Below are 16,727 nucleotides of genomic sequence, written 5' to 3' on the forward strand. Positions count from 1 at the left end.
GGCCTGTCTTAAAGAAACCCGAGCGTGCATCTGATTAGCGCAGCCTGCGATTGCTCTTAAAAGATACATGTTTGCTGCTAATGGTGATGATGAGCTGGTGGGTTTCTTGATTTTCACTATTTTTTTTCCCTACCCTATTAGGCGAGTGAGAGGCTGGTAATAGAGGGAGAGAAAGGGAACTGTAGATCCGGACACTAGTTTTTTGTGGTTTTGTGTGTGTGTGTGTGTGTGTGTGTGGTGGGTTGTTTTTTTGTTTTTGGTTTTTTTTTGGTTTTTTTTTTTTGGTTTTTTTTTGTTTGTTTGTTTTGTGTGTGTGTGTGTGTGTGTGTGTGTGTGTGCGTGTTTTTTTTTTTTTTAATTTATTTGATTTATCCTTTGATCTGCCATTCTCCTCCCCTTGCCTTTTGATTCGGGAAAGAAAGAGTGAGGGTGTTGGAAACAGAGGAGGAAATACCGATGGCAGCGAGATGCAGCTCTTCGCCGCAAGCAATGCAAGATTAGATCTCTAAATGCAGCAAAACACTCCCTGAAAGCCAACAGCCCCGCGGTGCAATCAGACATTTCACTGCCTCTCACTGCACACGAAGAGGGCTCCTCCAACAAGCTGAGACTTTTTTCCCCTTCTGTCTCTCTCCCATCCCTCCACTCCATCAATTGCATCGCAAGTGATGAGTAGCAAATAAGATTTTTCTCCCCCTGCTTACAGACCTGTGACCACCACCCCCTTTTCCCGTGTATGTATGAATACACGTATTTAAAAAAAAAAAAAAACAAAAAAACAAAAAAACAAAAGAAATCTTTTTTTGATCATTTTTTAGAAACACAACCACCGCCGCTGATTTTTTATTATTATTATTTTTATTATCCTTTGTACATCTGTGAACATTCAAGGATTGGGAACGCTTCGTCTGCCCGGAGAAGATCTTTTGTAAATTTTCTGATTTTTTTGCAATCTTCCCACTGCCGAAGTTGGACTGCCGAAGTAACTGTGAGGGGACCGCAATCACGGCGAGCGCTTCCTGAGACGCTGCCGGAGCTGCTCCCCCCTCCCCCGCCACCTCCCTCCCTCTGAGCTACATGGTCCATTTGCTGCCTCTCATCCTGAGTCTCTGCAGATGTTTTAGAGCAACAGGTTCAGGAACTTAAAATATAGGGGTGGGGAGAGAGAAGAAAAAAAAAAAAAAGAAAAAAAAAAGAGAGAGACGACAGAGGAGGAAGAGCAAACCTAGTGCAGGAGGCAGAGAAGACAGGGACGACCCTGGTCACCACTGCAGCTGCTGCCATTCCCCACCCCTGCTCGGGGATGTACCTTTCCATTTGTTGCTTCTTCCTCTGCTGGGCTCCTGCCCTGACACTGAAGAACCTGAATTACTCAGTGCCGGAGGAGCAGGGAGCAGGCACGGTCATCGGGAACATTGGCCGCGATGCGCGGTTGGCAACGGGGGCAGCAGGTGGTGGGCTGCTGCCTGCTGAGCGCAGTAGCCCCGGACGCGGATCCAAGTCCACCTTCCGGGTGCTGGAGAACTCGGCCCCTCACCTCCTAGATGTGGACGGGGAGAGTGGGCTGCTCTACACCAAGCAACGTATTGACCGTGAGGCACTGTGCCGGCGCAGCACCAAGTGCCAACTGTCCCTTGAGGTGTTCGCCAATGATCAGGAGATCTGCATGATCAAGGTGGAGATCCAGGACCTGAACGACAATGCACCAACATTCCCTTCTGACCAGGTGGACATGGACATCTCAGAAAATGCTGCGCCAGGCACCCGCTTCCCACTCACCAGTGCTCACGACCCAGATTCTGGGGACAACGGGCTGCGAACCTACCTTCTAACCCGTGATGACTACGGTCTCTTCTCTCTTGATGTGAAGTCCCGCGGTGATGGCACAAAGTTTCCGGAGCTGGTCATCCAGAAGCCATTAGACCGTGAGGAGCAGAGCCACCACACTCTGGTGCTGACAGCATTGGATGGTGGCGACCCACCACGCTCGGGCACGGTGCAGATCAATGTACGCCTCATTGACTCCAATGACAACAGCCCTGTCTTTGAGGCAGCCTCCTATGTGGTTGAACTGCCAGAGAATGCACCATTAGGGACAGCTGTTATTGATCTCAATGCTACTGATGCTGATGAGGGCACCAATGGTGAGGTGCTCTACTCCTTCAGTGGCTATGCACCTGATCGTGTCCGTGACCTCTTTAGCATCGACCCACAGAGTGGCCTCATCCGTGTCAAGGGCAACCTGGACTATGAGGAGAGTGGTCTCATAGAGATTGATGTCCAGGCTCGAGACCTGGGCCCCAACCCCATCCCTGCTCACTGCAAGGTCACCGTCCGCCTCATTGACCGCAATGACAATGCTCCCACCATTGGCTTTGTCTCCGTTCGCCAGGGAGCACTGAGTGAGGCTGCCCCACCAGGCACTGTCATTGCCCTTGTGCGAGTCACTGACCGTGACTCGGGTAAGAATGGGCAGCTCCAGTGCCGGGTGCTAGGAGGTGGTGGTGGGCCTGGAGCTGTCCCTTTCACACTGGAGGAGAACTATGACAACTTCTACACTGTGGTCACTGACCGGCCCCTGGACCGTGAGGCACAGGATGAGTACAATGTGACCATCGTGGCACGTGACGGGGGGAACCCCCCACTCAACTCCACCAAGTCGTTCTCTGTCCGAATCCTCGATGAGAATGACAACCCACCCCGCTTCAGCAAGAATCTTTATGTATTGCAGGTGCCCGAGAACAATATCCCTGGAGAGTATTTGGGCTCTGTCTTGGCTCAAGACCCTGACCTGGGCCAAAATGGGACAGTCTCTTACTCCATTCTGCCTGGGCACGTGGGTGATGTATCCATCTACACCTATGTCTCCGTCAACCCAACCAATGGTGCTATCTATGCCCTGAGGAGCTTTAACTATGAGCAGACAAAGCACTTTGAGTTTCGCGTGCTGGCCAAGGACTCGGGTTCACCCCATCGTGAGAGCAACGCCACAGTACGTGTCACTGTGCTCGATGTCAATGACAACGCACCCCTCATCGTCCTACCTGCCCTCATCAATGACACCGCTGAGCTGCAGGTGCCACGCAACGCTGGGGTGGGCTATCCTGTGGGCACCGTTCGTGCCCTGGACAGTGACTTTGGGGAGAGTGGGCGCCTTACCTATGAGATTGTGGAAGGCAATGAGGAGCACCTCTTTGAGATGGACCCCACTAGCGGTGAGATACGCACCTTGCACCCCTACTGGGAGGAGCTCAGCCCTGTGGCTGAACTAGTGGTAAAAGTCAGTGACCATGGCAAGCCCAGCCTCTCTGCGGTGGCTAAGCTCATTGTCAGGGCCTTGGCAGGGCCCCTACCCGAGGCTGGCGAGCCACAAGTGAATGGCGAGCAGCATCGGCGACCGCACTGGGACTTGTCGCTGCCCCTGATCGTGACCCTGAGCACTGTCTCCATCATCTTGCTGGCTGCCATGATCACTATTGCTGTGAAGTGCAAGCGAGAGAACAAGGAGATCCGCACCTATAATTGTCGCATTGCCGAGTATAGCCACCCTCAGCTGGGAGGAGGGGGAGGCAGTGGCGGGGGAGGAGGAGGCAGTGGCAGTGGAGGGGGCAAGGGCAAGAAGAAGAAGATCAGCAAGAATGACATTATGCTGGTGCCCAGTGAGGGCGAGGACAGCCGGGGCCCCCTCAATGTCATGAACGTGGTGAGCAGCCCATCCCTGGCCACCTCACCCATGTACTTTGACTACCAGACCCGCCTGCCCCTCAGCTCTCCCAGGTCTGAGGTGATGTACCTGAAGCCCGCCTCCAACAACCTGACTGTACCCCAGGGACATGTGGGCTGCCACACCAGCTTCACAGGGCAAGGGACTAACGCCAGCGAGGCTCCCCCGAGCCGGATGTCCATAATTCAGGTAGGAGACTTTTAGAATTCCCTGGACCTCACTTTAGACGCTGGTTTAACTTTACGTTTTGTCTGCAGTGAAATCTGCTGTAAGACACCACTGAAGGGACCAACCCAAGTCACTAAATAGAGGTGGACTTAATAAAAGTGGAAGCAGATCACATTTGATGTGTCTGGTTCTGCTGTCACACAATTGTTTCTTGTGTGACTCAAAAGTAAGTGCCCAGTGAAACAAATGGAGTTACAGCAGTGTAAATGAGGTGCGTGTGAGGGTGCAGGTAGGCATTTAATACATTTGGGGCACTTTGGGGTAATTTCCTAGAAGATCATCAGATAGAAGTGGACGCTTCTACGGGTTTCACTTGGCTTTGGTTTGGAGGTGGAGATGGAGGAGGGTGTTTCCAGAGCAATCCTATCATCTGTAGTGACAGGACATGAGAGAAACTCTACCCACTGAGGACATCTATTGCAACAGTGTATTATAGCCCTCCAATCCTGTATGTAAATATGAGCTTTCTTTTCAAGATGCATGTTTTTATTTTTTTTAACTTCCTTCTTTAGAATATATATGCATAAATATTTATTTTTGACACAGAACAGTATCATCGGGGCCCCATTGCCTCCTCCTCTCCCCATAAACAACCAAAAATTTTTGTTTAGTCAAGTAGAAAAAAATGTATGTGGTGACTCCCTCCTACCCCTAAATGTCAACAAAGCTCACATCCTGTCATAAAACAGCAAAACGACTAGTCAGATTTCCAGTAGCCTGAGTCAATATTGATTATTGCTTTATAGTGAAAGACTTACATGCTGTGTCTTCTACCAAAGAAATTACGTTTAGAAATTACAGCTGGGCTGCATTCTGCTGTCAGTTATATCCATACTGTCCTCTACCGACTTTTGTGAATGTGAAAAGTGGCAGAATTTGGACCATTGGATATAGGGTGCTAATCAATTGACTTAATTTCTAGCGGGTATTGCAAACTCAGAAGACATATTCTAGAGCAGTGCACTCACAGAGGGAAGGTGAGGGCAGAATTTGGCTCCAGTTGATTTAATTTAAAATATTGCTTTATGATTAATGCAGCTTAATGTTCAAATATTTCAGGTATGTTCCAAAGTGATTTTTAACGTTTGGATTGAAAGCAGGCTCTGGATAATGACTATTAAATATATTTGAAATGTCATATTTGTTTTGTCCTGTAGTCTCCTAATATGCTGTTCTGAGTCATAGGGGAATGAGCTGAGTGTATCAGAAGTGACACAGACTCACTTTGTATATGCAGCTACTGGGAAAGAAGTTGCACTTTAGACACCTGATGTACCAAAAGAAAATTCATAGTACCTTTGAGTTATGCTACCCTGCAGTCTGTGATGACCGGATATTCTAGTTGCCAGCTGCATCTAACATTTTAAACTAAATAGAAGTATCCATCAGTTAAGTAACGAAAATTCCAGTAACTGATAGCCTGTAAATGGAATATTTTTGACAGGAAAAGAAAAAAGAAAAAAAAAAAAAAAGAAAAAAAGAAAAGTAAAGGCTGTTTGTACAAGGTCACTGTGAACTAATCCTCAACCCACTATTGAGTTGAGTTATGTCACAGAAACAATTTCATTTTATGCCTATCATGAATTTGTGTTGCTGTCAATTAGGTGAGCAGAGCAATATGTAAAATCTGGAATTGATTTTAACAAAAAGTGACACTTCAGGAAAGAGTTTAGTTTAGGGCGCAACCAGAGATAATTTGATTTATAATTCATGCTTTATGAGACAAATAACATTCAATGACACGTGTTTAAGTAATGTCAAATTTTTTTTACTGTAAAATGGAGTGGTCAGAATGCTAAGAAAAAAAAGAAGGTTTTTTTTTGTTTTGTTTTGTTTTTTGTTTTGTTTTGTTTTGTTTTTTAACCTACTGGCAAGTGTAATAGTTACTAAGAGCCAAATAATTTTACTTTCCTACAACCATGTAATGCCTATATAAAGCAATTAATTCATGTACTGATGCTACTGAGTAGTAAAAATTCAATTGTAGTGTAAAATCCCTATGGAAAATATGGTACCTTTTTTAAAGTGTTCAGTGTATAATATCAGTCATGATTTTTTATTTATTTATTTTTCTTCCCGAGGTCTATATAAAGCTAAAAGAGGAATTTCCTCCCTTACAAAGGTGTGTTGTGGTTTCTGTAAGAGTTTTCGATATGTCGACTGTGGGAAATGCTTACCATAACTCCACACAGCACATACAGGCTTATCAAATATTTTACTCCTGCTTTCCCTGAATATCCAACACAGCATGGGATACCTAGATGGTCCAGCAAGCAGATTAGGAAACATTCATTTTCCCCAGTGAACACCTGTTGAAATGTACTTACTAATGTTATACTTTGTAATTGTATTAACCAAACAAAACCATCACGTGAAACAGAGCAGTTGTTTTCAGTTCAGGAGGGGCCCAGACTTAAAGTAGTCAGAGGGGAAAATCTGATCCTGCTTCACTCTAATTTTGTATTACTGAAATATGTTTTGTATTCTCCATCTCTACATCTCTAGAGTAAATTTTATATAAAATTTGAATTCAGTATGTATACACTACTTTCTGTCTGGTCTTCCATTTCTGCATCATATAAAATTCAAACTGCAAGCTCACAGAGAAGCTGTAAAGGATCAGTCCTCTCTGTGGATCTAACGTATCACAGGAAACACAAGAAGAGCAAATTGCACAGTTAGGAATCAAAAGTATAGCCAGTGGATAAAAAAAGATACAGAATCCAAGCAGCTGCTTTATCATCTCCTTTCATTAGCCAATTCAAAACGGCAGTTTTCTTCGTTACTTCAGTAAGAGAAAGCCAAATGGTTGTGTAAGTGTTCCCTAGCGAATATTCACTTGAGTTTTTCCAGGTATATTGCCGAATCGTGGTAATCTCACACTATATTATTTATACAATGAAACTGCTTTCCTTCACTCTCATTTTCTCAGCAAGTGAGAATAGCAAAGTTCTGTAACAGGAATCAGATACTGTAACTTTGTTTATCTATGTATATCTATATGCTTATATGCAGTGCATATACATATGTATATACATAGTAAGTGTTACATTATTGCTTAGACCGATTGAGTCTGTAAATATTTAAAATCAAGTAATGTATTTATCTGAAAGATGCAAGTTTTCTCACTCCCGATAAGAGTACTTCTTTTTTTTTTCTCCTTTTCAGTAGGGGCTGTTAACATCAATAGGCTTTGTGATTTCTAATGAAATTATGCTACAAACAGCACAATTTATGTCTTTGTATACCTGTGGGATAAACTGTTCCTTAGTGGCTATGGGTTTCAGACTCACCCCAGAGGACTAGAAGCAAAATACTGCTGCATATATATTACAGAGTAGTGTAATCTTCCCTCTCTTTGAGTGACTCCTGTTATTCAGTAGTCACAAGGTCTAACAACTTGTGTCTTTTTTCACTGCTTTGTAGCATTTAGCTACTTGTAATGATTGCGTGTGTTATTTATGTGAGTCAGAGAAGTCATTTGTTACTATAATAATTAAACAATTTAAACATGCACACTTATAGGTACGCGTAAAATTTTGGATAAATAGACAAGGATGCTGAATACCTCTAGCATTTATTGGCTTATAAGAGAACTGCAACTGCCTACGGTTTCTGAAAATAGACCATTTGTGATTTGACATGCACGTGAGGTTGATATGTATAAAGAACAGCATTAATAATGCACCGTGCAGTTAGAACAATTACACATTATCACGTTCTGTTGTTTTTTACTTCAGCAATCACATTCTAAACATATTTTAGAAACACTGCTTTCAAAGAGTAACTCAGTGAAAAACATTCAAATGCAGACAAGAGCTATACAATTCTCCCTATCACATTAAATATTCCATGCAGTCTTTCAATCACTTGGAGTCCAAACTATTCATTTTTACTGGGGAAAAATGGGGAAGACTGGAGAAAATTGAGTGTCTACATGGCTGACAGGCAGTATCAATTCAGTTGAGATCTTAAAGTCTACTGGGCAAATTCTCTTCATCTCATTTTGGTGAGTACATCAAGTTCATGTACTCTCCTGTCAAAGAGAAACAGTATTTTGCTTTATTTTGAAGAAGATATATTAAATATGTAAAGTACACACATATATATAGGTGTGTGAAAAATGTATAAACATACACGTGTATGTTCATGTCTCTCATAACAAAAGGTTATATGATGACCAGTTTGTGTTAGTTATGGGGAAGCCTTTCCCTGTATGAACAAGTGACAGTCTCTTTTCCTGCAGGATTTCAGCGTATACGAATGAATGGATACAGGGGAACAAATAGGTTCCTTAAATATATAAGTTCTGGAAAATGATTTCTCAAAGTGACATGACAGTAGTGCAGAAAACTATCTACTGCAAAGACTAGAGATTTTTACTATTCTTGCGGTGCAACTTGGAAAGATTTGGATATATGTGAGGAATGAGACAGGAGTTAATAAAGGAAGTAGTGTCCACAGGTTTTGATATACAACTCAGAGAAAAAAGAATGGCAGTTCTGCAAGAAGCTCTCAAGCTGGGAACAACTTTAGTTGCTGTGCCAGGCAGTCCTGTAGCATTTTAAGATAAAGTACAGATCATTCTTAATACTTTAGGCACCCGATGTTTACGATGTGTCAACAGATTACCGTTAACTCCCAGTGCAGCTTCATTGCCAGGTGCCCAGTAGTACCTAAGAAGATGCAATCTTCAGGGGAAATAAAAACATGAGCTACATTAGTACTGCTCTCTCTTTAGATATTATATCATTTCATGCTTTACTTCGAGAAACTTCAGCTCAAAAATGTCAGGATTGCAAAAAAGAAGCATGCAACTTTCCTTACAGAAGTTGCATCGTTCTCAGTTTTTTAAAATTCCTGTCTAAAATCAGAGGTAGTAAGTTTGATTTCTGTATCTACTCTGCAAATGTTATTCTCTCTCACTACAGCTAGTAGAAATTAATATTTTACACTAAGAGGACACAGGGGCAGTTCTACACATTTACAGATTGGCAAATTTGTACTCATTACATGTTTGAATGTATTCTAGGGCCATATCTAAGGATTGTCATAAATTTCAGAACAGCCTGACTGAGATGAATTATGGTAGGTTTTACAATCTGGCAAGGGCAGATGTCTTGCAAAATAACTCCTGTGAATGCCTTGCATTGTGTAAATACAGTCTGCAATTAGTAGGATTTTGTATTCTGTAGTTCAGTAGCTTTAGGTTTACTTATTCATTAAAGTCAGTACTGTGATTAGCTGTACAAGAATTGCAGGACAGGACATTTTCTGTGTTCGGGTGAAGCATAATTCCGTTCTTCCACTACGTAATACTGTGACAAAGTACATTCATTTTGGGAGCAAGTGTAGCAACCTAGAGCAAAGTGTGGTGTCCAGTTCAGTTGCTGAAATAGGCAGAGGAAGCAGAATTTGTTCCCTGTTTTGCATTATTGCTGCCCTGGTCTTGATCTCCTTGACAATATTGTTTATAGCAACATTATTTCAAAAGGGTAATTCCTGATATATAGGTCCATGTGAAATCTAAAGAACTTTTCCAAGATGAAATGCTTTAATATGAAGCAATAAAAATACATGGAGAAAGACAATTTAAGAGAACACTGATCTAAGAAAGAAACTGACACTGCCACGATAGGAATTCTTGGTCACCAATAAATTAAGAATAATAATGTCTCTCTAGAAGTTGCTGTTTTATAAATTCTGAGAGTAGTAGAAACTACTGAGAGTAGTAGTACAGTTAAAATAAGCGATGAGACAAGTCATGCAGCATCTACTAAGTCTCACCTCTCAATGGCTCTTAAAGTTGTCTGAGCTTTCCTTATCTTGGTGCTCACTCTTATTTCCTAACTTTAACTGGTAAATTTCACACATGATTGTAATTACCAGTGCAATTTTCGTGACTGATCCATTGATGAGTAATCTTTTAACAGCAGATTTGGCCAGGTTTCTGTTATTCTTACCCACACTGAAAAGAAAGCCTGGTTTTACTCAGATATCAGTCAATAGCATAATTTCGTCCATCAATTATTTCAGTGGATTGAAGTAAATTGAGACTAAGATTTTTACATAGTGCAACTAAGAATAGTATGATCAGGCCTGTTATTTTTTGACTTCATCCTTTTGTGATGTTTTCTTACAACATCTTTACAGACATTAATTGATGAGACTAGAATTTAGAAGATCTCAGCTCTGTGATGTGAACTGTAACACAATCAGGTGTGCAGCTGCAAGAGGAAATCAAGTGCTCTGTTGAACATATTGCTGAAAATCCTGTTTCATATGTTTTCATTAATTTTACAAAAATGTGCAGAATGTGACATTCGTAACAATCAGTAAATATTGATATATGGAAAATTGTAATTAGGTTAGCCTATTTGAAAATATCACTTGCTGATAAAAAGGCATAGGTATAAACTTGCTTCTTTAAGAACGTGAAAATATGAATGAGAGAATATGTTCTGGTCACTGTATATGGCTGTAATGGGATTTTGTTTTCGTTTTATTATCTTCCTCCTCAAGAAGCTTTAACGTACAGAGAAATATTTATGTTTTCAAAGAACTTCCTTCATCTTTCTTTCCTCAGTGTTCCTCTAAAAGTTAAAATGCCTTGCCAAATTATCTGCAAATGTATGTATCCAGGCTGCTGTTTTCTTTCTGATGAAAACATATTGCATGCATGGCAGAGGTCTTAAGAGGTTGCTTCAAGATTGAGGAGTGCATGTAAATATAAAGGAATTACATTTTGCTACTAGTGTTTTCCAACAGGTAGGAATTTTCTTGTGAAAAGAACTTAAAAAATATTTGTTGACCGGAGTAGGTCCATTTTTATCTTTAAAAGTATCAAAGTCAAAAGGTCAGAGTAGAGCAGTTGGGACAAATTTTTACAGCAGATAGTTTGAGAGCTTTATGCTTTCAATTGTATCTCCAGCTGAAGAGAAATGGTGAAATTAAAGCTAAAGGGCTTGAGAATATGGGAAAAAAATAAAGCTCTCAGGGGAATGCAATCTCTTACCTACATAGGAAAATAATAAATAAATAAAAAACAACAGATACTAGGAAGGGAGTGTCAATATCGTTTTGGAAAAAGTTCTTTGAGTGTGTTTCATTTATTAGGTTTTCTAAGGGGGCAGCAAGGAGATTAACTATTTGTTGCAGCTTTTCCGGATGTGATTGGATGTAACGGAGTATGCTGACTGCAATAAATCTTAGCTAGGTTGCATTCTAAACTCTTGTAATGTATTTTTCATGGTCTTTTAAATACAACTTTATTATTATTATTATTATTATTATTATTATTATTATTATTATTATTATTCTACTTTAGTCTTTTTCAGAAGAAGATTCTGGATTAATTACTATAAATCCTGTGAGAAAGAAATAGAGAAATAAATTATTAAGCATTTTAGATATAATGCTCAGTATTAACTACTACATTCAAGAACAAGCAAATTCATGTGAATGTCTCTGTTAATTAGGATATTAGGTAATGCTTCAAATAACCTCCTTCTTATTCCCAAAGGCTTCTGATACCATTCCTGCTTATTCAGATCACAAGAGAAGCATCTCTTTACTGAATTGCATGAAGTACAGAGCTAACTGTATAGAAAGGATAGCAGTTGCTTGAAATAAGAAAATACTTCCCTATACTTCATCCTAAAAATTGAGAAGTCCCTCTACGTGTATAGATGATGCTGAAATGTTTCAGCCAATTATTAACCTTGCTTGTGCAGAAAGACAGCATGAAGATCAGTTTACATCTTTTGGTGCAGTGAGGAAATGGCACCCGTTTGAACCCCCAAGCTGATCTATTCTCAGTTTTGTGCCTTATAGGCAATCTAGGAAAGTAAATGCTTCAAGAGAACAGTACTTCATATTATCCGTGGAAGTTTCTACTGCCTTTGTCATTTATGCATCAGACCAGAGTTCCTCTGGTTCATAAAATACTTTTCCCCGTAACAGAAGAGTTTCTAATTACATCCTGTTCCATGCTGTGTGGCTGCGTGCTGCAGTCTCCACTGCATGCCAAAGGAGGACTCTAAAAGGGAAAAGCAGAACTCTCATTACAAGTAGTGTGGGTGGGACCTCTGATCGATGCATTGTAAGTTCTTTCAGTGATAGACGTGTGAAATGAGTTTCAGGCAGTGTTTCAGACCATCTATTGGTACATGTGACACACTTGTATTTGCCTGTACTAGTTCTAGTGACACTATGATTACTGGTATTTGCAGTCCTTGCCCTGGAACACTTCCAGGCAGTTTTATTGTATTGAAATGGCTCTTGTAGTTCATTGAGCATCTAGCATAGCACTGTTGTTTATGATTGGCACGTTTGCATATATTTATTAAAAAAAAAATCAGGCAGTTAAACTGCATAATTACGGGAAAACGAATCATAACAATAAAAGACCATTTAAGTTAACAAGCTTTGTGATCAAAGGATAAATACAGGTTGGATAAATGAGACTCTAGATGTAACTAATCTACATAAATAGGCTTTGGTTTGATTAGAGGAAAGGAATATATTAAAATAATCCAAAGCTATTGAAATCATTTTACTTCAGTACTTTTAAAAATCTGCTTTTATTTTATCTCAATTTTAACATTTCTATGCAATAAAAATAGCTCTGTTCAATGCTAAACTATCTCAACTTGTGTTTATTTCTTGATTAATAATGTTCAGAGAGCGAAGAAATAAATTCTAAACTGACAGAAGTAAACAAAAGTAACAAGTTTTCATTCTAGTTTGAATGTCTCATGTGTCAGAAAGCCTTAAACACTTTTTAATGTCTTAATTTTAATTTTTTAATGTCACAGTGTTGGAGGGTTGTTTTTTTTTGATTGATTTTTAATTAAAGAAAAACATTAAAGGGAACATTTAAAGGACAATTTCTTGTTTACTGTCTTTATCAGCAGAGAGCAGCCTTTGTAGTGTTTGAAAGCTGGTGCATTAAAAATCAATTTCAAGTCTTCAAAGCTATAAACTCTTGCTTGCTTTGTAGATATATACTATGTTTAAAATCATTGGAAGCACACTTGACAATTGAATTAAAAACAAAAGGTAAATAATGGCTTCATCCAAATTTTGAAGGATTTTAATGTATTTTTAATAATAGCTAAAGGACTTTCTTATTGAGAACAGACATGTGAATCACAATTTGTAGCTTTTGAAAGCATAATTTGCTCCTGAAGACAGTTGTATGCATTATTTTATTAATAGAGTTTTGTTTTAAACCTCTGTTGGTGTTACACTGTTCATTTTAATGAATACCGTGATTCAAACACAGAACATGTCAGTCACTATCTTTACTTACTATATTTCTGTCTTGTTCATTGCTGATTGCTAAGCAACCACTTACAGTTAAGCTTGTTTAGCTACAATTCAGTTTTTTGTATTCTTTTTTTCTTTTTTTTTAAAGGTAAACCCATGTGATCTAAAGATACTCAATAAAAATATTTAAATTATATAACATTTTAAAGGTTAAAAACAAAGCAACAACAAAAAACACTAAAAATGTTGTTTTAATAATGTCCCTCAGATTCAGAACTTGGGCTTTGCTCTGATACTGAGGAACAGACTGTCAACGACAGCCGAAAAAACAAGATGACGTCTTTAATCAGTACATAGGCAATTTTGAGGCTTACAGATGCTAACCTTCTTTTAAATTGCATTTGTACTATGTCTTTCAAGGAACGATCTTTAGAACACTTATTCAGTGAAAATTTTAATTTAGGTCAATAGAACCACTGAGTTAAATGGATTGCTTACAGAAATGGAGCTACTGATATGCGTAAGCACATGTAGAATTAAGCTCAGAATCTCTTAGTCTGTATTAGCTTAACTGCTCCCTGTTGCTTTTCTCCCTTACTTTAAAAACATTGCAAAGCTGCAAAAGCTGTTTGTATCACTTAGCCTCAAACTGCATTCTCTAGTACTCTATTGAGATAGTCCTGATGTCTGAATATTTGATATTTTTGCTCTTTTGCATAGACTTGTGTAATTTGATATGCAGATTTGAAGATCATAAAAACAATCCTGCTTTGATGATCATGAGCAAGATTATCCAGCCACAGCTGTAAAGTACCCAGTGTGTTCTTTTCTGATCTCTTCATCATTTCAGTGGATCAAATGACAATAAGAATATAGTGGAATTTAGAGTGCTTGGGAAATACCAAATTTAAAAGCCTTTTAAAAAATGGAAGACATGAAGCCTTGGAAGCTATTTGAATGTCTAGAGTTTATGTCAGATAATAAAACTGTTCATGTGTAGATACATAGATGTGACAGCAGCACAGATTCAAAGCAACTAGTTAGCTGGATTAAAAAAAAAAAAAAAGTTATTAACAAGCAACACACATCTATTTATTCATTTATTTAACACTATGCATTATCAGTGTTTTAGAAGATGGTGTCAATCTACACCTTTTTCTACAACAGAGAAAGTATCTATGGGGTGAAAAATGCTTTTTCTTTGAGTGCACAGTCTTCATTTTGTCCATCTGTGAATGTGTTCTGTCTATTTAAACTACCTGTAGCTTCTTTTCAGGTGTAAAAAAATACATTATTGCAAGGGGTAGAACAGTTAGATGAATTTATTATTTATCAATTGGCCACCATCTTCCTCAACAATACACATCCCATCATCACAATAATGTGATTGTAAAAGAAACAGTAATTCCTTCAAAAAGTAGCTCATGTTAAGTAATTCCATGTTTCAAACTGAATTCCAGAATTCTGAAGAAAACTTCAATGTCAGTTCATTCACAATATAAGGGCAGAAACACAAGGAGCCTCTTTTCTTCATCCCCTTCTACATTGATACTGGCAAAATAACCTTGGGCATGAGTGAGTAGATAGATTTCCAGATTCTGACCTACATGTTAGCTTATCTTCTTTGGATAAAGTAAAGCAAAAGAAAACTGCTTTTATTAAACAAATATAATCCTCAGGAATTTTGGCTAGTATTGGCAAAGATATTTAGATAGAGATAAATTGCTTGCAGTCATGTTAAAGTGCCAGCAGAGGAGATTACTTAAATAAAAGATTTTTTCCTAATTTAAATTTTGAGCTATATATTTTCTATAGTATTTTATAATAAAGACAATTACATAGTAATTTAGGTTAGAATGCATGCCCACTTCCCCATCTCAAAACCCAATTTGTTACTACCTGTGGCTATTTCTATTAAAAAAAGAAACATAATTACTAAGAGTCTCAGCAGTCTAAGAGTAAATTTTTTGCAATTACGATACCTCCCTTGGGCAGATGTGTGAAATGGCAGATTAATTCTTGCAAGTAACTGTCTATTCCTTATACACTATTGAAGTTGTTGGTATCATTATATTGGTGATGTTTGTTTTGTAATGGTTAAAGTTATAGCAGTAATCCTATTACAAGTCTTTAGATATAGGGCTTCATACCATAGGCTTTAGAATCTCTGCTGAAGTTTGGTACATGGCATTCTAGAAATTATATCCTAATTCTATTTTTATGGAAGATGATGCACTTAACTCTCATTGAGTTCCAATGAAGAAGTCTATTGGTGTGACTTCATGTGGGCTCTTGATCCACCTGCAGGGAGCAGCACATCCAAATGCATAATTGCCTTAACAAATTATTTTTTTGCCCAACACATGATATTTTCTCTAGAATTTCTTGCACAGTAGTTGCCATATTTCAATTATTTTCCCATTTGGAAAGAGAATTACTCCATACACAAACTTCTGAATAATAACTTGGGACTTTTGTGACATATTTGTTTACACAAGGTTACATTAATTCTTTTCTTTGAAAGTTTGTATTTAAGAGAATAAAAAAATGATATGCAACATACACTTATATTCATTTGCTTTTGAAAGAATGTGCTCAAATGCTGGCTGAGCTAATTAAATATCGAGACAAATCCGTAATTTGAATTCTGTATTCCAGCAACACCCTCGGTCAAATATTAGCATTGATGTTGAGTCTCTGTGGTGAATCTTGTAGAAATGTCCTAGATGTTTACAAACCAACATAAGTTTAAAACAAAGAGAAATTTTTCTGTGGTCTTTGCAGAGAACCCTTTGTCATGTGGTTTATTTTAAGAACAAAATCTACTTTCATAGTCTCAGTATGACAAGCTTTAATGAGAGGAGTAATCCAGAACATTTTCTCCCAGGTTATTAAGAATTTACATGTCAAGGTCACACCCTAAAATACCTGTGAGTATAGAAGTTACCTGTAGAGAACACTGGGTTAAGTGGGTGTTGTGTTATAGGTAAAATGTTTTCCTATTGAGAAAATAACAATCTTCTTTGCTTGCTCTATCTCCTGAACTGATATACAGACTATGAAGTCATTGCAGTATGTTGACACTGAAGTGACAGAGATGTGGATGGTTATACGGAGTGCTGTAATCAAAAGGCCTTATTTTTTCTGTCTACAGCTACTTGGCCATTGCTACTGTATTCAAGATGTATTCAATCAAACTCTACATTTTATGAGGTACCTCATCATAGGTACCTGAATGTTATGGCTTTAAAGCATATTTAGGGACAGAACCTCTTGCTAAATTTGTGCAAGCCTAAATTATTTATCTTATGTCACAAATAATAAATCAACTCATCACCATTTTATAGTTGAAAATCTCCTTACACAGGCATGTGAAGCTGTAAAGTTTATGATCTACTGTTCTGTCATAAATTCAGCCATAATTTTGGCAGCATATTTAGTGGTAGATCTTTTTGTAACATTATGAGGAAATAATTATGCCAAGATATTTGTGAGAAAGTTAGGC

At 38.7% G+C, this 16,727-nt stretch overlaps 1 protein-coding gene across 1 annotated transcript in view; it reads left to right on the top strand.

The window, feature by feature from the left end:
- Window positions 1-1,303: 1,303 nt before the first annotated feature.
- Window positions 1,304-16,727, top strand: part of PCDH17 (protocadherin 17) — a gene marked incomplete at both ends in the record, with an annotated part of 81,451 nt that continues 66,027 nt past the window's right edge. The window contains one exon of the mRNA XM_079549405.1: window positions 1,304-3,913. Coding sequence (XP_079405531.1) covers window positions 1,304-3,913 — 2,610 coding nt within the window. The remainder of the gene's footprint in view (window positions 3,914-16,727) is intronic.

The sequence above is a fragment of the Tetrao urogallus genome (genome assembly GCF_951394365.1).
Source record: "Tetrao urogallus genome assembly, chromosome: 1".
NCBI classification, from domain to species: Eukaryota; Metazoa; Chordata; class Aves; order Galliformes; family Phasianidae; genus Tetrao; species Tetrao urogallus.